Source organism: Planococcus citri, chromosome 1, assembly GCF_950023065.1.
Source record: "Planococcus citri chromosome 1, ihPlaCitr1.1, whole genome shotgun sequence".
Taxonomy (NCBI): Eukaryota; Metazoa; Arthropoda; class Insecta; order Hemiptera; family Pseudococcidae; genus Planococcus; species Planococcus citri.
The window spans coordinates 77,521,560-77,543,823 of NC_088677.1; the positions used below are offsets into that span (position 1 = coordinate 77,521,560).

A 22,264-nucleotide genomic window follows, 5' to 3' on the forward strand; every position below is an offset into this window, starting at 1 on the left:
CCTTGTCAAAAGCTTTATAATTGTCCGAATCTTCTGGCTCGTGTAACAGTTCTTCCAACGTTGGTTTTTTCTCTTCTCGTTTCATGGTTTCAGCAGATTGTGCATCGTGTTTGTTGGTTTGTGTTTTACGTAATAAATCTTCTTCGTGCATATATCCACTCGATGTAGAAGGTATATTTGAAATATCTACCGGAATGCCATTAAAATTGAACGTAGAGTTGAAAGTTGATGTTTTCATATTTTCTTTTTGATTCGATATCGTGATGTTTCCGTTCGTTTCTAGTGTAATTTCTCTTCGTTCTATAGTTCGCTGATTTGTTTTCACCGTCCCATCGAGATTATATGTTTTACGTAAGCCGAGTGTTTTTAGTTCAGTTTCTAATTGTTGACATCTATGCTCCGAATCGTATAGGCGTTTTGAGGTGTCTTTATGGTATTCTTCTTGTCTATCGTAATTTCTTCTAATTTCTTCATGCAGCCCTTGCCAATGTCGAATCTGTGCTTGATGCTCACGTAGGTTTTCGGTTAACGTATTGATCCGTTCGTTGGCATTATTTAGATTGCTTTGGAGTAAACTATTCGCCGTAACGTACGCTCCTATCGCTGTTGGTATCGATACCGTAGATATATTTATCGTTTTGTAGTTGATGAAACGATTCGGGACTCGACATTTTTCACCATTGTTGCCTTTAGGAGCTCCACATAATATTTCTAGCTCTTTATATACTCCCGAGACATATCGGATCGATGCTTCCTTCGCGCATTGGAGATGGACTAAGTGTTTGCACCGTAGACTGATTGCCGTTACTTCTCGATGTCTGTCACCCGTTAATATTTTATCGCAGATTGTACAGTTGGGTATTGGTGTATCGTAGAACGATGGATCATGTTCTTCTTCCATTGTTTTACGAAAATTATTCTTTGACGATCTGTAACACGTGTTTTTTAACGTAAGATATCTGATTTGCTGATATTATCAACGTTGCTAGTTTTAAACAGCTTACCTTTCGTATCTTCCTACTGGATGTTTTTCTACAGTTAATCTTACTACTTCTGCATAAATTCCTCCACTTTAGATATGTTTTACTAAAATGTTTTCATAATAAACTTTAACATACGGTGTCACTTCAAAATTTTAACGTTTGTTGATAAGCTGTAACGTTAGATAGTCTCGAGTGTGGCTGATGTCTACTTTGACAACTATCTGTGGATGTGGTGCATCATTTTTTCGAAGATTGATTAAACTGACGAAACGTATTGTACTTCTTTATTTGAATAATGTGAATACTTGGATTATGTTTTACTAAATTAGATGAATCACTTCTTATAAATTAGCTGATATTCACAAAATAACATTGATTTCTTTCCAATAAAAGGACGAACAAAAATAGAACAAATAACGATAAATTATACATAATTCATAACATTGATACGGATAACGATATTTGGACATATCAGAATGGAATGTTTTACGCAATTATTGGATGTCTTGAGCCAGATAATACAAAAATTCGAAGTAAGCCGGGTAGATGGGGAATGGATTCTTGTGGTGATCTATATAGGCTGGAATGTCATATTTCCTGAATATTTTCTCAGCGATTCCGATGTATTTAATTTCAGCTCCTTTGATTCTAGTAGCTGTGTTCTTTAACCAATGATTGAATAATCTTGTGCGATTCATTATGGGGTTTATGCTTTCCACACGATGTGTTACGTAAGTTGGTATAATTAGAATGTTAGTCGTCCCTCTTTTAATCATCATTTTGATAAGTTGAGTCACATTATTAAACGTTGAATTGATGTCCGATTCCATGCGTAGGTCGTGAGATCCGAACGATAATAAGATCTTGCGTGGTGTTCGTTGATTCATAAACATTTCTATGTGACGTTTAACTAACGGTGTCGAAAAGAACGGTCCGGTGAAAGCACTGTTGGCTACTTCAAATCTATCAGATTTTTCTCCCACTATGGGTTGTCGAATCATGCCATATAGAAAACTGTCGCCAATAACCATATGGTCATTTAAAAAATAGCATTGAGTAGTTTTGCTGCTGCTGCGTGTTTGGTCATATAATTTTACGTATGCAAATGTTTTCCGTAATTCAAAATCATTTGCATCTTCGTTACCGATATCTTGGCCCAGTGACCATCCTTGTTGATTGCATCGTTTGTATAAAGCCTTTAACGTGAATTCAACAGGTAGGTTGATGATTGTTCTGTCATGTATTACAAAATCAGCATCGAATTGCACGTTCCACTGTGGTAGCGGGTCTTGGTCATCAACTTCATCGAGTAAGAATTCATGTCGTATTCGGTCGTACTCGGATATCAAAATTTCATTAGTTACTGGTTTTTTATTTTGGTAATTTTCATCATAGTGTGAGACTTGATTCGAATCGTTGTATCGCATTCTTTTGCATTCGTTTTGAGTTTCATGCCGATCACCTTCTTCCGTACCCTGTTGAGTATTTGAAAATCTTCTCTTTTCTGCGTTTGTGTGTTTCTTAGGGTTGACATCGTAGGAATAGTTTTGCCAATGTGGTTGAGCGTTTCTCTCAGCTTCACGTCTCTTTCTAGGGTCTCGAGTGGATTCTTTCTTAAAAAATTGATCGTTTCGAGATCTTTGGATCGTTGACGCTGTGTTACAGGAAGTTTTCTCTTCTCGATCTCGCTTTTCGGGAAAGGGTTTATCGAATGGTTTTAGTTCACTTCGAATTTCTTCGTATACTTTTGATGTTTGGGTTTCTCGTGATTGTGGTAGTTTTCTATCCGGAAATGGTTTTGAGAATGGTTTAAGATCTTCTCGTTCGTCGGAGGTTCCGCTCGAAGTAGATGTTTTACGAAATGGATTGCGTTTTTTACGTGCAGCATCGTCTTCCTCGATTTTTTTCCGTAAGTTTAAGTTGTCTTCCTTTTTATTTACATTAGACCAATGCCTGTCGTCTGTTGAAGGTTTGCAGTGTTTTATTCCTTCAAGTATGCCGTTTAGTCTAGCTATAGTAAGCTCATGTTCGTGAATCTGTTGGTCCTTGGTTGTGATTTGTTTTACGTAAACAGCGATTGCATTCTCTTCATTTTCGCATTTGAGATTGATCGTGATCAAGTCGTCGTTCAAAAATGGTTTTTTGCAATAGTCATCGAAACACTTTACTATCGGGAAACGTTCCTTTCCGTCACAGCTTATGTATACGTATCGCTTTATGCATTTTGTGTGCATTACATGACCGCAGATTTTGCTTGCTACTGTGTCATCGCCATTGGCCAGTATTCGTGAACAAACTACACAAAACGGAATGAGGATTCTCTCTTTGTCTTCCTGTTGAAATGAAAATTCATTTCAGTATTCTGTACTGATAAAATTCAAAGTGTGTTTCGTAAACTTTTGACTTACTTCAGGGCTACTCATCAGATCGATAATTTCATCGTTACTCTTTTGACTTTTTCCTTTTCTGGACATTTTGATTAACAGGGAGAAATCTGCTTTTATTTCGATTTAAATTTTATCACCAGTACTTTAAACCATTACGCAAATAATTCATTGAAAGATAACATAGGTTCCATGACAACAACCATTTTGAACTTATAAAATAGCTTACTCGTCTTTTCTTGAACAAAAACAAACCTTATCGCTACATGTGTTTCAGCCGGTAGGAGGCGTGGCTTACGTTACCTGTGTTCGAGTCACGTACGCATAAATAATTATCACGAGGTTTGAAACGTAAACAAAAATTTATTCTCTGTTTAAAATTAACACATACTCTTCTCAGTTTTTTAAGGTTATTAAAATGGTGCAAACATAATAAAATAAATTTGATATGATGTTTTACGAAATAAATCTAATTGTTAGGTTATATCCCAGTTTCGATAACAACAACTGCTTGTTTCTTCCTCTGGAATTGTTTTACTGGAATCCTCATTGGAATAATTCTGCAAGGTAGGAGAATGTCTCGATGTAGCTTTTTCGATTAAAAATACGGTTGTCTTCGGGTACATTTTGGTCGATTATATTTTCTACTGTTTGCAGATAGATAATGGATCCGTTGTTATTTAATTCCCTGATACGCTCGCGAACGTTTCTTCGTAGCAGCGAATTTAGATCAAGTCGATTGGAACATCGCGTTGGCATAAGATATACTTTCTGTACGCCGCGGTATTCTAAATGGTCAATTGCTCTTTTAATGTTTGCGAGCGTCTGATCTTCGGTTTGGTTTTCGGTGAGATCGAATTCACCAAATGACAACAGTACGGTCGTTGGAAGTGTCTTTACGAAGATATTCAAATTCATTAGGAACGAGTTGATTGTCATTCTGTATTGAGAAAGTTCATTATTTTCCCAATAAGATTGGGCGGCATTGTACGAATCCAGTGATCGATGTACTAGATCATGGCTAGCTGCATCGCCAAGTATGAGAACACCATTCAAGAAGTATGTGTCTATTCCTCTTGCTTTGCCATTGGTACAAGTGTATCGAGTTAAGCTGGTCTGGAAATTCTCTCTAACGTATATTTCATCTGTTTTCAGGTGGTCTATGTCTTGGCATAAATGAATGTTTTTCGCAATTAATCCATTCAATAGTTCTACCATGACTTCAGGAAGTCCTGTTTTCTTACGTAAGATTGCAATGATATCGCATTTCGGGATGGACCGGTGATGAGTAAATGTTTCGATGACGGAATTCTTTCGCAATTCGATGGTGAGTTTTTCAATTTCTTTTCGAAGCTGTGGAATGGTTTCTCGATTTTTCAAGTTTAATTCGGATCTTAAATCGTTGCATTCTTCTGTTAGGTTACGGTTGGTTGTTCGTAACTGGTGGTTCGTATTTTCCATGTCTGCTAATTGTCGGTGTAGGCGAGCAATCTGCCCTATATAATTAGCTCTGGATCCGCGTAGTAGAAGGTCTGCGTACACAAATTTTACTTCTACGTAATTTTGAGCCAGAAGTAGCGTCCCGGTGCAGTCTTGTTTTACGCAATGGTAGACCACTAAGGCATCGTGTTCAAGGTTTCCGTAAGTTTCTTCTACACAGCTTCGATGAGCGGTGTGTCCGCATGTGTAAGCTTTAATCACCGGTGTGTTTTCCGTGTAACTCTTTAAACAGATAGAGCAGGCTGGAACTGCAAAGTAGCTTGATGGTTCATATACGTTCATTTTGGATTATCTATTGAGAAAATTTCATCATGTGTTAATCCACGTGGTGTGAGTTCGATTGATTTATCTGAGTAAGTGTTTCTTACCTTCTTTACGTTCGTACGAGATGTTTAACGAAATTTTGCTTTCTAGCGTTTGACGTTGACTTGCTTGCGAATATTTTACGGAATATGCACTGTATTCACTTGATAACTTTTGCGAAAAAGAAATTATTACGTTGCTAAATTATACGGCAGTTTCTTTTCTGCGGAATCGACGATAATGTCTAATTGCCCACTCTGTGTGTGTTGGTACGTAACTCCAATCAGTTTCAAATGATTTAGTGAACGTTTCACGCTGCGTTTCACTCAATATTTCCAGTATCATAGAATTCATTGTCAGTTTTTTCTTTGTTAAACGTGGATTAATTCTGATAATGGCATTATCTTCGTCATAATTTATCGCTGAATTGCGTTTACGCAGGTTATAACGTTGTTCTGCTTCTCGTTTAACTGATTCACGTTCTTTTACATCCGGAATCGTTTTTTCCAGGGTAGTTTCGAAATCTTTTTGTTCATTAGTTGACAATGAAGTTTTCAATTTTCTTCTGATTTTATCGTATTCGGATTGTTTACTTCTCTTTTTATTAGCCACTTTTTTATCATATTCTTCATTTACGAAATTTTCGAGTAAATCTTTGTGTTTCCAGAATGCAAGAATTTTTTGATGTAAAGAGCGTTTATCAAATTTTGATCGGAGTTTAGGCTCCTTTCTAAATGCCTCAAGTTGATGTAACGTGAGGTAAGTTACTATTTGTCTTACGCTAATGAGTGTTCTGTCTTTCTTTTCTTTCAGATTTTGTATTTCGTAACAATTTCTGCCTGCCCTCTTCACAATCGCATATGGCCCATTCTGTTTGACATAAAGTTTAGCGGAAGCAAGTTTATCTGCTGATGATTGACGATGATTCGTAATCATCACCAGTTCACCAGGTTTGTGTAAACGTAAATCACCTCTTTTCTCATTGAACTTCTGTTCATCGTTTTGATGTTTAATCGCTCTTTTTTCTTTATTCAGATGGATTAATGCCTGGTGGTATGACATTAGGTCTATTCGAGTCGTGTCAACTTCTTCCGTATATACAGCCTTTCTTGCAAGTTGATCCGCAGTGAAGTTTCCGTAATCAGTTTTTCGAGCATAGGTATGACATAAATGGAATTCGTCAAACTGTTGTTTTAATTTAATTACTTCTTCGAAAATCTCTTTGTGATGTACAGGTTTTCCGGAATTATTTTTCCATTTGTTTTCTACCCATCGATCACATTCAGAGTTGATTGCTAACGTGACATATTGAGAATCCGTGAAAATCATTAGTTTCGTAACTCCATGGGTAATCATAGTTTCCATAGCAATTTTAAGTGCCATGATCTCTGCTAAATTGTTAGTATTCGTATAATTTGGGTGGTTGATTCTTTCAGAAATGTTCTTCGATCCTTCCGGATGCCAACAGATTCCGATACCAGCAATTGCATCTTCGTCACCGTTGTTTGCGCAAGCTCCATCTACCCAAACCCATACGTGGCCATCGGATGCTGTATAGACGTCGTTTAGCATATCTAATTTCGTAGATTTAAGTTCTTCTATCGTGATAGATGGTACTTGTTTGTTTCTAGCAGTTTTACGTAATTCCTTTAGCTCATAGTGAGCATTGATCGGGACTCGGTCGATAGGTAGGTTCAAAACAAAATCATTAATTTCCCAAAGGTCATTAGGTAGAATGCCGACTTCGTTAGGGCAATTGTTGATTTCGTCTTCGACTTCTTTAGTATAGTGATGCCATCCTTCATGGGAATACGCTCCTCTACAGTCAAAATTGATTTTTAGTCGTAAGCGTTCTCCGATCATTCTCATTGATCGTTCAACTGGGTTGGACTGTGGGTTATAGGGTGTTGAATTACCTACGGTGATTTTTTGTTTTGTAAGAGTTTGATTCCAAAGTGAATTACGAAATTGAACAGCATTGTCTGTATTGATTTTTCTGATTTTGTACCCTAAATCCTTGATGTTATTGATTATGTTTAACATGCAGTCTGCGACTGTTTCTTGTTTTATGTCTAACATAAGCTGTAACCAAATTTTTCCGGAGAAAATATCTTTCGCTACTAAGAGGTATCTAGGTTCATTTGAACTGTTTGCAATCGGTCCTAGGATATCTACAGATAATACGTCAGCTAGGCAATGTGCTTCTACAAATGAAAATTCTACAGGTTTCTTTATTCCATAGGATTTGTTTGATTTACATGCTAGGCAGGCACTGGTCAGGTATCGAGCATAATGTTTTGAATTTGATGAATAATAAAATCTTCGGAAAATTTGGGTCAACTTGTTGGCACCAACATGTCCAAAAATATCATGTATATACATCATCGTGTCTGCGAATAGTTCATCGGGAAGGACTGGTACAATTGAATCATCCTTATATCTGAACATTAGGAATTCTCTACCATTGATTTCGTGTATCTCGTATCTTTTAGCTAATTGTCCTTTTGCAAGACGTTCTCTTTTTGTGAGTTCTGAATCGGGTGTTCTTAACTTACGTGTAATTTTCATGCAATTCGGATCTCTCTTCTGCATAACATCGATTTTGTCTAAACTGCTGAGCAGTTTGTCGACGATTTTTTCTTGATGTGTATCTACTTGTGTTACGAAATTGATAACGTTGATGCTGTTCAAAGTCAATTCAGGAGCTTGAATTCCAAACCACCGTTTATGCTTTTTTCGCAAATCATATATCAAGTTGTAACAATTGAGTTGAGTGATCCAAATAGCAGCTTTCCGGTGTACTTCGGCTATGACCTCGAATTGTGAAACAATTGATTTCAAATCACTTCTAACATGGATGGTCCTTCCATGTAGCCAAAGCTGTAACTTTTTGATTGTTTTCGCAAGATTGTACATTTCTCGTTCTATGAGAGTATATGACTTCTGGTGTTCTTTGAATGAAAAACTAGAAAACATTACTATTTCGTCTTGACCTTCGAACGTTTGGTATAAAACTGCATTCATAGCATCAGGTGAAGTATAGGTATCGAGCCATAGATCAATTCCGTTTCGGGGGGATTTTAGAGCAAAATTTTCCGTGTATTTTTCTTTAAGTAATTCAAAAGCTTCTTCCTGCTCCTTGCCCCAGTGAAATGTTACGCCTTTTTCCGTCAACTTATACAAATTACGTAGTATCTGCTGATAGCAGGGGATGAACCGCCTATAGAGTCCGGTTAACCCTATTAATTCAAGCACTTCGGTGGCATTCTTTAATTCAAACTTACCGGTTTTCTTATTAGTATGCTTTTCGATATACTCCATGAATTTGGCAATTTTCTTCGATTGTTTCTTGATAATGCCAGCTTCTAAATCAAAACCTAGATGGTCGATTTGTTTACGGAAAAATGTCGATTTAGTTGCGTTCAGCTTCAGTCCATTCGCTCTTAATTTCTTGAATGTGTCTTCTAGTAACGATAACATTTCTTCGAAAGTTTTACATCGGAGTAAAATATCGTCGACGTACTTGGTTAGTCCATCTTTGTCTGGTATTACGTGGTTAATGAGTTTTACAAAATATGCTGAAGATATTTTAAGTCCATACGGTAAACGTATGAATTGGTAGACACGCCCATCGATTTGGAAAGCGCAATATTTACGAAAAGATTCTTCGAGCACGATTTGCCAGAAACCAGCAACGAAATCTAACGAACTGAAAAACTTGGCTTCTGGGTATTCTGTGAGTATCCTATCTAGTAATCCAGCTTCGTTGTAATCTTCTTCTAGAATTGGGTTTAGGTCCACAGGATTTAGACATATACGCATGTCACCATTTTTCTTGATGTTAATTACGATAGGATTAATAAATTTAGAATTGGATGGTTCAATTACATTTGTTGCAAGCATGATTTGGATTTCTTTCTTGATGGCTTCCATCATCTTTTTAGATGGATTGTATTTACCACTTCGATAAACTATCTTGTTTTGCGGAATATTGAACACCAATTTAGATTTCTTTCCTTTATAACGACCTGGAAATTTGCTAAAAATGTCTTTGTAAGGTGATAGGATATTGTATGCATAGTCAGCTTGTTGTTGAGTTAATCGTTGTTCTGATACTGCTTCGTCCAGGTCGGCTTTTAATTTCTTAATAAATGTTTCAGGTCCAGTATCTTTAACGCCATCGGGTAAAGAGTAGAATCTGCGAGCGGTGTCAGCACGGTTCAAAATGGCATACATTTCGTCAACATATTGCGATCCCATCGTAACGTTGTTAATTGCAAGTCTGTCTGCATATTCGTGAAATTGTAGAATTGGGATACTTGCGATGTCGTGTTCGGGGGTAGGTTGACACTCGGCTATCTGATCCCTCATTTTGGCTACTATTCCAAGTTGTATCATGGTTTGTGACCCAATTAAACATACTTGGTTACATTCCTTGATTATGTAAAATGGTATTTTTAAATGATGTTTTCCAAACTTCATTTTAGGTACGATTATATATTCAGAGGTGGTTACCACTTGTTTGTTCGCCATCATGCACTGAACTGGTTCGTGTAATTCCAAAAAGTCAAGCTCGCTTGAATGTTCCCGTATCAATCTTAGCGCTGTTTCTTCAGATATAACGTTAAGGACTGCCCCAGTGTCAAGTTGGGTTGGGAAGTCCGTTTCACCAATTTGAAGATTGACTACGCACGTTTGTGGCATCATCCGTCGCTGTATTAATTGGGAAACTACCGAAGGAGTTTCATCGTCGCTCAGAGTTGAATTTTTTATTAAATCAGGTTCGTAATAAGGACTGTTCGTGAATATTTGGTTGATTGTGCAGGTAGCATAATCTTCCATCTGATTGATAACTTTCTCTAACCCATTTGCCCCAGGGTATTCTCTCGCACTCAAGTAATCTCGTAAAAATAGTTGATAGGCTCGATAAACGAATGAGGATAGTAAATCTTTCTTGTTCGCGGTGTAATAATCAAATTTGGTTGTATGTCTACTGAGTGCTACTATTGCATGGGGCAAGCTATCATAGATCGACAAATGTTCTTTCTGCAATCTTACTACTATTATATGATCATTTTGTTTGCCTTGAAACTCGTGAATTGTGTTCACGCAAAACTTTTCTTTTTCCAGCGCAGCTTTCTCCTGCTGTGTGTACACTAAGTACTGAGCTCCTGCTACTCGCGGTAATTGATCGAGGTTTACGAAATCGTGCAGTGACATTTCAGAATGCACTTTTGATGTGGTAGTCATCCCTCTGTCATACATATCGGATAATACTGCACAGGTGGTTAACGTGCAGCGATGTGATACAGTTAAGTATTCAATTTTATCAATTAATTGTTGATGTACGTTTTGGTATAACGTATCACGTAATGGCGATCTGTTTATGTACTGGATTTGATGTCCATCTCCGATGAGTATTACTTCTTTTACTTTCGATTTTGCAATAGCTAAAATAATTTCACCGAAATGTACCAACATGGCTTCATCGATGATAAGTCGTTTGTATTGTTGATCGCTACTATGCATTAAATACGAATCGATGGTGCGATAGTTTTTAACTACATCTTGATTTTCTATGTCTAGGTTGCGTAGTTTACATAAACGAGTACGAAAATCTTTACATCCTTCCTTCGTTGGAAATAGTACCAAATCTGATCCACCAGTGTTTACGTGTTTGAGTAAGTATGTGGTTTTTCCACATCCAGCCACACCTTGGACCATTTTGGTTGATGGCATTACGAAATCATTGAATGAGATGTTTTTGCATTGTAGGTACAAATCCAGGTCACTTAATATTTTGGTATCTTTGGTAACTATAAGCATATCTGAAGATAAATTCGAAGCATCTTCCACCTCAGAAGTTTGAATTAATTTGTTTCCATCATGTGCATACTTGTGATCAGGAACTACATCTTTTGGCAAGTGAGTAAATATTCCTAATGGAACATCGTAAATTCCAATTTCATTGTTATTGTAATCTAATATTTTTTCAATATCATCTTCTGATGTGTTTAACAGTTTCGTATGGATAGCCTTAGTTCTATGATGAATCGACATATAGGTGTGGTACCAGATTGCAAGCTGTTCCTTCGCAGCGTTGTACGCAATTTCCTCTTTCGAAATAGCTTCAATTTTTGGTGGTCGGAAATCGATTACAATGGAATCAAGGTGTGTATCATTAGGTGATACCAATTTTTCTGAATTTGTTTGATCCGTGGTGATTATTTTTTCAGGTACCAACATCGAGGTGTTTTCTGTACGGTCAAGTAGATCAGTTTCATCGAATACTGTATTACGTAAAATTTCGGACTTCTCCAACTCATTAGCGATAACATTTTTAATGTTGTTTAGCTTGTGTTGGGCAGCTTCTTCCGTTTCATCTAGTGTTGGGGAAGGCAGTATTTCTTCTGGCATTTTGATTTTACGGTTATCCAACGGAGGAGATTTAGCACTTTTCGGGTGGCTGTCTAACACAATGTTTACAAACGTTTCGATGAATCTTTCTTTCATTGCGTTATTTGGTAAATAGTTGCCAGCATTATTTGCATAAAATTTCTTAAAATCAGGTACTACATTATGATGGCGGTCTTCCTTTATTACATACTGAGACTTAATTTTAGGATGAGGTTTTAAACAGGTGAATATCAGCGATGGTTCAATCACTAAACGGAGGTTGTGTTTTTTCGATAAAGCATAGAAAATTCTTTGAAAAGCATACCATCGAGTGACTGGAACATGGTTACGTTGATTTTTCGTAGGTAATACTAGCGGGAAAGCTAAGATTATGTCTTCGAATCCTTTTTCAATCAATTCTAAGATAATTGCATTAGCGTATTTAATGAATTGTTGGTAGTCAACGTAGTTACTGTTAAGTTCTTTTTGACCGAAAGATATAACGGCGTGATAACGGTGTTTGAATCGTGTTTTACGTAATGCTTGGAGTAAACTATATGCAGATACATTATCAATTAGACATAATCGGTCAGTTTCGCAGTTTGCTATGTCGAACAGATAAGAGGCCAAAGTGTCACCTATCATTTGGTATTCGGTAATCGGGAACTTTGACCTATATACTTCGACGGAGTTTAAATATTCAACAACGGTTCTGCCTCCTCCTCGTCTTCGTCTGGAGGTATTGAAATCTCTGGACCATCCTCGTTTTTTGAGTCCTCATCTTGTTGTTGCGTGAAATCCACTAGGATGTTGTTCAATGCTCCTGCATATAATGCTTGTAATTGTTCTTGAGTTAAAGAATTCAAAAGTGGTTGTTGTTTCTGATAATTTCCACGTTGGCCAGATGAAGTGCCTGCCCCAGCATTCGTATCCTGTGTTGAAGTTCCATTATTTTGTTTTCCTTTCCCACTATTTTCTAGACTCTGGTTTAAATTTCTACCTCTCGGGTTGTTGCGACCATTATTTTGGTACCGGCCAGCTGGGGTAGATTGAAAAGGTGTGGCATTGGGCCTCGGGGTACTATTCATCGGTACAGAGCGTTTCGTGAGCTCCTTAATTCGTGCACCTAAATTCTGGATGTTTTTAGTTATACCCAGATCAAAATGATGTTTCATATCGTCGTCTATTTTCAATTGAATAGTAGAAATTATAGTACAATCGGGAAATTCTGCATCACATAATGTTTTGAACCATTTTTGTAGTTCAAAAGCACATTTAATTGAATTTTCTTTCGTAAGTTGTGTCATGATGAAGTACATCTTGGCATTCTCTTGTTGAGTAGTATTCCATAATGTTTGAATGAAAGATGTTCTTAAATTGTAATAAGTCTTGATCTCACCGTTAAGGCCCATTAAGCTTTCCTTCCAATTTTTTCCTGCATCGCTTAGTACTAATGCCTTGAAAAATTCAATGTATTGAGCTTCAGAAGCCCCTTTAGTAGACATGGCTCCTTCGAACTCATAAATAAATTGCATGACATGATAAAGGTTTGAATTAATATGTTTGATGCCTTGATCAGTAAGTTGTTTTGTCTTGATGTAATTATTGGGTTCTTTAGAAAAGTATAAGTCATATCTGAGTATACGTTGTCTACGTGGTACATTGATGGGTATATATTGGTGTCGATTTCCTAATTGGAAAGGTACCACAATTTCATTTCCTTTTTCATCACGAGGGGGAAAATCCTCTAATTGATCGTCAACGGCATTAGTTGGATCACATGTTAACATGGTTTGTCCGGTTATCATCCCTGTCATGTTGGTGTTCATAGCGGTATAATTTGGTGGTGGATATTGCGTAAAATTTGGCTGAGGATGATCCGAAGTTTGGTTTACGGAATGAGAATTAGATTGTGGTCCATTGGTAGAACCTACATTGAATTGGACGTGGGGGGTTGCTTGCCCCATCTGTTGATTATTGGTCGGTTGTTGTACATGGTGTGATTGTACATTCCTTTGATCCGACATCTGTTGATTAAAATGTTGGGCTTCACAAAATTTCTCATACATCGGGTTGACTTTTTCATCCAATTTTTCGAGTGCAGTCCATGATTCTCCGACACAGTCTTTCAACTTTGTGACTCCTTCTACCCCTTGTATACATGTATTCATGCAAGTAAACAGGGCATCTCTGATTTGGATTTGTTTTTGATGAAACGATAGAAATTGTTCCCGAATGTGTCGACACTCAGTAGCCATGGAGGCTTGCATGTTTTTGTAACATTTATCCATTTGAGCTGGTTGGTTCACTACATAGTCATTCATGTCATCACGAGATTTTGTTAATTGGATTTCAAGGTTTTTTATGCGATTTTGAAGATCAGTTATCGCTTCACGGCGTGCAGTTTCGTTTTCGATTGCCCATTTAATATGGTCTTTATGCGCAACTGCTTCGGGATCTTCCGGAATTGCATTTTCCGCGTCCTTGACGAATTCTTTTTCATGATTGATAGGCGTAAAATCGTATATACGTACGTGACGTTGGCTCTGAGTAGCCACTGATAAAATTTGGTGGACGTTTACTTGCTTCGTAATCTCACTCCCTATCATGTTACCAACGTTCGGGTCATCGTCTATTTGCAAGTTAAATGAAGAACCGTCTACGTTTTCTTGCTCATTGATCTGAGGCATGGTACGTATAGGTGAAACATTAGGACCTCCAAAAAGGCCTGACATTCTTTGAGTGGAAGTAGCTACCGATTGTTGCAAATCATTTTGCAAGTTGTTCATAATTTGTTCATTACGGCCTACTTGATTGGTTGGATAGATAAGCTGATGGCCTTGGGGAGTAGTTTTCGGAAGTTTTTTCGTACGTAAATTTGCAGCAATATTTTTGAGATGTCTCATTTGGGGACTTTCCGTAGTATTAATTGCTTCAAGTTTTGCCATTTGTCGAGCATAAGCCCTTGTGCTTTGATGAAAACGTGGTTCCACAGGACCGGTATTCTTACCTTTACGGGTTGTAGCAGTTGGGTTCGATTGCCCATCAGTGTTTTGCTGCAGATTGCCATTATTCGGGACACCATTTTGGTTTACGACCGGTTGCTGACTAAGTAACAAGGGGTTCGTTTGAATCATAGCCGTAAAGAAATCCGAAGGAGGATTGTTCTGATTTGCTTGTGACATTGCTTGAACATTCAGTGATCTATTCAGATCTTGCTGAGGTGGGTTAGAATCCACCAAGTTTCCTTGTACCGGAACAGTATGATTCAAATTTGGATTTTGTCCATTTTGAACTGGTGGGGTTGTGCCCCAAATCGAAGGGATCGGATGAAATAAATGATAATTATTCGGCGGTGCATTTGCCTGAGGTGCAGTCGGGACTGGATTCGGAACGAGCATTTGTCCTGTTGAAGCAGGAGTAGTGCCAGTTTGATTCACGAAAGGAGTACTTTGAAAGATACTCGATTGCCCGTTGGTAGGTCCACCTTGCTGAGTAGGATGAGGATTCATATTTTCGAAAATAGAATCTAACGAGACACTGCAATTGACTAACGTTGATGTCTTCCAATAAGCAGGATACCAAGTTTATTGCGTAAAATTTACGTTTGGCTAACGCCTGTTTTACGATAAACTAGATGATGGAATTATTACGAAATAACACGTTTGGCTAACGTCTGTATTTACGTAATAAATTAATTGCTTGAATAATTAAAATTATTCACACAGGAACGAGAGAATATTTCGAAATATTCACTTGATGGAAATTGCCTAAGCAACGCTTGATGATAACAGAAATGGAACACCTTCTCATAGCAGAGAAAATAAACATATGAACTCCGTATCGTTGCTTGGTCCGCTAGCTAGTACCATCGATGAAAAATAAGTATAGTGGGAGTAGATAATCTTCCCTTCCTCTTTGCACTTCGAAATAATGTGCTCAGATGGTCTAGCCTCGAAATAATACATCGTACATATCCGTTCGATAGATTTTACATTGTACAGTGTATTTTATTTTCAGCCAAAAACCTGCTCCAATACTCTTATTGTTTGAGAGTGTTATCTGAACAAATTTTCATAACGAATTGGCTGTTTTACGTAATATATCGTTGACGAGTAGGTATTACCTACCTCACGTTGCTGATTACACATGAAATAAATAGGTAACATTTCAACACGTTTTGAACATGCAACGTGTATCATATTACGCGAATGGCCTTCAATAATCCATCTGAATTGAATTGCGAAATTACCTCTGCAGTAGGTTCTTACGAAATCTTTTCTTCTGGAATATCTCCGGATAATTCCTTAAATTTAATCTTCTTATAACTATTTCTTCTTATAAATAAACACGAACACGTACATTGAATAAAAATGTGTCCCATGCAAAAATAGGTATGAGCAGATGAGTAGGTAGGCGCTTCTGCCTGAAGTTGATATTTTCAGGAGTGTTGAAATTACGAAATATTCACTGGAATTATTCTGGAACAGTGTTTCAACACTTCGCGCCCACCCGGGGGCGCCAAATGTGGAGATATATTCTGCACATTGTGATGGTGCTGTTACAAGCACATCTCCATGTATAGGTCTCACATATGCTAGCTACCTACTTGAGGTCTAGCAGTACCTAGCTTCTGAGAGCTTCATAGGTACCTGGCGACTTACCGCCTCGTTACCTACTTTTCGGACACTGAGTGTATTTACGTATACCACACAGACAATTACCTAATAATATATACCTTACGAAATAAGAAACACATCTTCAGTTGTCATTCCATGTATTGTTTATTCAAGTACATAATAACAACTTACTCAAGCTATATTATTTATACTGGCCTGTACAGTATTACGAAAAGGAGAGATAGCATATTCATGCCTAAGAAAGTGCAATGCACATCACCACAGGGAATAGGGAACAGTACACGGATGTGGGAAGGTCCATATATGTTACTCATTTAGATGAGATTTACAATAAGGATCCTCGGATGTTTTACGTAATAACTCCTGGACCCGAGTGCATCTGAACGACTCTATCAACGTAACTGGAACACAGAACATATTCGAAATAGATCACTTGCTTTACCAGTTCATATTTCGTATATGACTGGACTTGTGCTACTAATTTAGTCCATTAGATTTACGCAAATAGCATGGTATAGGTGGTCCTATACCATCTCCGGAACATTGATATCCGATGTTTTATCATCGGGAGTCGCCAAATGACTGGTTTTTCTAGCGTATGTTCTCTCGTTACGAAGTATAGAGTGAACTAATCCGCTAGGTGTCGTATTACGAAACTATCTTTAATGTTGGCTAGAGGCAGAACGAATTTCTCTCGCATACGCGACCGAAAATGCATCACAATCTGTCTCTACAAAATGTCCTTGTCTCCAGATTATGCATTTCAATTTTTTAATAAATTTTCGTATCAGAAAGATTTTCGTTGTTGTCAAAAATTTTGGCACGTGCCTAGGTTCTTTTTTTGGATGGATCATATGAAGTCAAAATTATTCTGTGAGGTTCATTTTTTTTACGTATTTTCCAGTTTTGGGATAGAACAAAAAGAATAAAGTTTTTGTGAATCTTGTGGATCATCAACTGTTTGATTCACTGATTTTAAATAATCCTACTCAAGTTGGGGAGGGGGAGGAGAGGAAGTAAAGTGGTGGAGAAGAGGGAAGAAGAGGGCTGCAGCATCTAAGAATCTCGATTGTAAATTTTTGTTTGCACCTACCCTCTTGATTTGATTCGAATGTTGTATTTTTTGAAAATTTCAAGTTTGGTATCCCCCCTCGCCTCCCCGAGAGTCTATTTTGGATTTTGGGCTCGAATAATCATCGAAAATGAAGTTAGGACTTCTTGAAATCCCTCATAACCAAGGTTTAAACTTTTCATCAGCCAAACTGTGTGTTTATCCAGATTTATTTTTTATCTGAACCACTATATCACAGGATTAATCGGAGAAAATTATTTCTTTGAAATCCTGGCAACCCTGTTCAAATAATACAGTACACGAGACAGTTGGACTTTTCTCATTTAAAGTTTCCAAAACTGATTTCAAAGTAGCAAAAATTAATTTCTTGAGGGTAAGTAAACTCTGAAATCGTCGTCGCGTCCTGTGCATAAGTAGTTTACTTTTTCTACCTTTTTTCTCCATTATTTTTCTTTCGAGAAAACGAATTTAAAAAGTAATGATAAAATCAGTGTTTATTACCGATACGTAGACGTGCCTTATTCAATTTACAAAGTGAATAAATTGCGGAACTAATGTTGTAAGATGTCAGATTTATGTACGAGTATACACGCAGGGTAGTGTAATAATTCTTTGCCCTGTATATTTTCCCTTACACCAGTCGAATAATGTATTCGAAAAATTTTTATTATAATAAAATAAGTAACGACGAATGTTTTTCTCGATAATTTGACAGTAAAAATGTGAATATTATTCTTCGGACAAGGTTGACATTTTTCAAGTCCCAGTCTATATAGTTAGGCTAGATCTTTATTCTTTAGGTACCGATATTGGATATACTTGGCACTTGGCGTTTTGTACCCAATATTTATGTAAGTACAATATAGTGTGATGTAGTCAACTTACCACAATGAGCAATACGAAGTAGATCCAATCCCAGAAGGAATGCGCGTCTTGAACGTAATACATAATATCAACCCATCCTTCTAAGCTGATTACCTGTAATTTTACAAATGAAATATTAGATATACCTACACCACTCGGCGTATACAGTACTTTGAAGAGTTTATTCTATGTTTGAGTTTGTGGAAAACGCAGTCAGTCAGTGTTCTGATGTACGTAAACTTTCATTAAAACTTTGAAACAAGTAATATTTAAGCTGCTGCGAGGTTCACTGCTACCTATATCCAACCTATATATATATACGATAATGCAAGGGGCGAGAGGGAACTGGTAGATTCACGAATGTCTATATAGAGTTGTGTAGTACGAGGGTATATTATAGACGAATGTATTTATGCGTTGTTGAATCTATAGGCCTACCTACCTATGATGTATCAGGGAAAGAGAACATTTCAAGTTCATTTGTTGGTTCACAAACGCCAGAAGCGAAAAAGTTTACGAAAACGTTGGATGAATAATAATAACAGCAACAAGTTTATTCGAATCGATTTTATATAAACGAGAAATGTACATAATACACGACGAGTGTATTTTAATGACCTAATTTTGATTGCTGTGCGTTTGTGTAAAATGGTCCAGATGACAAGCTGACCCTTTTTTTAAAAGCTTGCTGTTTAGGGTAGATTTTAATGCGAATTTTTTTCTATTTCAGGGTTCGTGATTTGGATAGAAGCTGAATTGTGCAAGGTAAGAAAAAAAATAGACATTTTTACTTTGCTTTCTAATTTCTTGAACTAGATCACGACGTTCGGGAAAAAAAATCAGGCAGCTGAATGAATTTGATTTTTCAACTTATTAACTGAAAAAATACTCACCACAAAAATAGCGACCCACGCTAGACCAATATTATCAAACGAGATGGTCCCTTGGAACGGATTCTGACCCTGGGATTTGCAGTCAGTATAGTATTGATTCCAATTGACACAGGATCCATTGCTAGGCTGATTGTATGACCAAGATTTGGCTGTTTCGTTGCAAGGTATTCCGTTGAATTTCATCGGTGGAATATTGCTACAAGTGTGCATACCATTGGCATCAGGTTGCGAGCATATGTAATCCCTGTCTTGATCTTTGTACTGGTAATATGGCGGAAGATCTCTGAAAAGGTATGAAGAATTGTGAAGATGACGAATGTTAGGTACATACTTTTTACGACATCAAGTAGATGATGTTATCGATGCATATACTCGTACACAATATGTAAATGAGTGTAGTTTTTTTCTTCTTTCCATAGTAAATTGTGTTTTGTGCTATATCACGAGTATAGTACCTACATGAAGCTTACTCTGGTATTAAGTGAGAATGTAGTAGAGGAAAACCCGAACACTTATGTAGGGAAACGACCGACAACGTTACGATGATGGGAAATGTGCGGTGAAATTATTGTATAGCGACGTGGCGCCGCCACACAATTATTATCGATAACGTAGATAATAAAAAGACAAGCGAAAAACTGCTTAGGCTATTACTATGCAGATAAACAAAGTGTCTAACGGTTTGTTAAGCTTCTTTGGCCTTCGCAGAATTTAATCGTGTCGTCGAATGTTAAGGTTTTCTTCGCCTATTTTTTTTTTTCTCTTACATATTTTGTTCTTATGCCTTGTTTCGGTTTGTTTGGTAGAAAAATTGGGGTATTTTTTTGAGAGGTTGTTGAATAAACCGCTTTCCTTTTATTAGGGCAGAATCGAGTCAAGTGGTCAAATGAATTTTAACTGGGAGTCTGTTCAATGAAAACAGATCGCGAATGATTTTCATGTACATGTGAGGAAGTCTATTTGGAACAATATAAACTGGTTCTATTTTTGAGAATGACTGATGCATGCAAAAACTGATTGTTTGAAATCAAGTATTTGATACGAGTCAATTCGTTCGCGAATGATTCACCAAAAATTATTTAATTTGTTCGTGAATGATTCACCAAAAGTTGAGTAAATGAATCGATTCGTTCGCGAATGATTCACAGAAAATTATTCAATTCGTTCGCGAATGATTCACCAAAAATTATTTAATTTGTTCATGAATGATTCAGCAAAAGTTGAATAAATGAATCCATTAGTTCGCGAATGATTCACTAAAAATTATTAAATTCGTTCTCAAATGATTCACCAAAAATTATTGAATTTGTTCGCGAATGATTCACCAAAAGTTGAGTGAATGAATCGATTCGCTCGCGAACGAGTCACTTATAAGAGTCAATTCGTTCGCAAATGATTTACCAAAAATTATTCAATTCGTTCGCGAATTATTCATCAAAAATTATTGAATTTGTTCCCGAAAGATTCAGCAAAAATGATTCAATTTGTTCGTGAATGATTCAGCAACAGTTGAATAAATAAATCCATTCGTTCGCGAATGATTCACTAAAAATTATTAAATTCGTTCGCAAATGATTCACCAAAAATTATTTAATTTGTTCGCGAATGATTCACCAAAAGTTGAGTAAATGAACCGATTCGTTCGCGAACGAGTCACTTATACAAATAAATTCGTTCGCGAGTGATTCACAAAAAATTATTCAATTCGTACGTGAATGATTCACCACAAGTTGAGTAAATGAATCGATTCGCTCGCGAACGAGTCACTTATAAGAATCAATTCGTTCGCAAATGATTTACCAATAAATTATTCAATTCGTTCGCGAATTATTCATAAAAAATTATTGAATTTGTTCCCGAATGATTCAGCAAAAATGATTCAATTTGTTCGTGAATGATTCATCAAAAGTTGAGTAAATAAATCCATTCGTTCGCGAATGATTCACCAAAAGTTGAGTTTATGAATCGATTCATTCGCGAATAATCCACCAAAAATCATTCAATTCGTTCGCGCATGATTCACCAAAATTTATTCAATTCGTTCGCGAATGATTCACCAAAATGTATTCAATTCGTTCGCGAATGAATCACCAAAATGTATTCAATTTGTTCGTGAATGATTGACTAAAAGTCAAGTAAATTGTTCGATTTGTTCGCGAACGAGTCAGTTGTGCGAATCAATTCGTTCGTGAATGATTCACCAACTATTAATCAATTCTCATGCGAGTGATTCACCTACAAATCAATCAATTTGTTCAATTGCCAATCGGTTGTGAATGATTCGATTCGATTCACTTCGCTTGAAAATGGATCAATTCCTATGCAATACCTTCACAAAAATCAAATCAATCCTAAATTAATGATCTGTTTGCGAATGATTCACCAAGAAATCAATCAATTTATTTAATCATCAATCGTTCTTAAATGATTCGATTCGATTGTAAACAGTTCAATTGCTGTACAAAAGTTCTAAAAAAAAGTAACTCAATTTGTTCGCTAAAGATTTGTATTTGAAGAAAAGTCGGTCTTCTCACGCACGGCGACCCTTCGTCGTGCACATTTTGGTTGAGAATGACCCTACTGTATTTACTCGTATTTTTTTAGTTTCTAATTTCAGCTTCAGACTTTTTGGTTTTGCTTCCAGTTTTCGATTTTATTTCTGAAACTTTTCAGTTTGGCTTTCTTCATGTTTTGATTTGATTGTATTTTTAGTTATTGCGATGCAATTTTAGGAATTCTAAATTCAATTTTCGATTTCATTTTATGGTTTTAATTCTATTAATATGTTCAGTTTGGTTTCATTTTTCGCTGAGTTTTTAATTTTTAGTTTTAAATTTCATTTTCGGAAGAAGGGGGGAGGGAGGGAGGGAGGGGAGCTCACTTTATTTTCTGGATTATTTCAGAAATGATCCTATTTTATTTTCGGAGTTCTCGATTTCACTCCAATTATTTGATTTTGTTTTCATCGACACTCTCACTTTCAGAGTTTCATTTTAAATACGAGTCACCATAATGTGATCATTGGACTATCTGAATGAAGGGAGAGGGATGCTTCGAAAATTATATTTAGTTATTCTCTGTAATACAGAGCTCTCTAAAAATCCACATTTTGAAAAAAGTTCATCTTCAGAATGTTTTGACAAAATTTTTAATTCGAAATACAGGATTTTCAGAATCTTAGCAATCAAAGAAGCAACAGGAGGTTTACTTTTATCGGGTAAGTGGAGAG

At 36.7% G+C, this 22,264-nt stretch overlaps 1 protein-coding gene and 1 long non-coding RNA gene across 4 annotated transcripts in view; one reads left to right on the forward strand and one right to left on the reverse strand.

The window, feature by feature from the left end:
- Positions 1–22,264, reverse strand: part of LOC135834789 (voltage-dependent T-type calcium channel subunit alpha-1H-like) — a 472,203-nt gene that overhangs the window by 55,348 nt on the left and 394,591 nt on the right. For all 3 annotated transcript variants that reach the window (XM_065348765.1, XM_065348758.1, XM_065348773.1), the window contains exons 7-8: positions 19,036–19,318; positions 18,164–18,256 (exon numbers count right to left, since the gene is read on the reverse strand). In XM_065348765.1, the coding sequence (XP_065204837.1) occupies positions 18,164–18,256; positions 19,036–19,318 (376 nt within the window). The remainder of the gene's footprint in view (positions 1–18,163; positions 18,257–19,035; positions 19,319–22,264) is intronic.
- The window catches only part of LOC135834927 (uncharacterized), a 191,803-nt gene that overhangs the window by 40,495 nt on the left and 129,044 nt on the right, over positions 1–22,264 (forward strand). Inside the window, exon 3 of the long non-coding RNA XR_010556794.1 lies at positions 18,873–18,907. This is a non-coding gene — a long non-coding RNA (uncharacterized LOC135834927). The remainder of the gene's footprint in view (positions 1–18,872; positions 18,908–22,264) is intronic.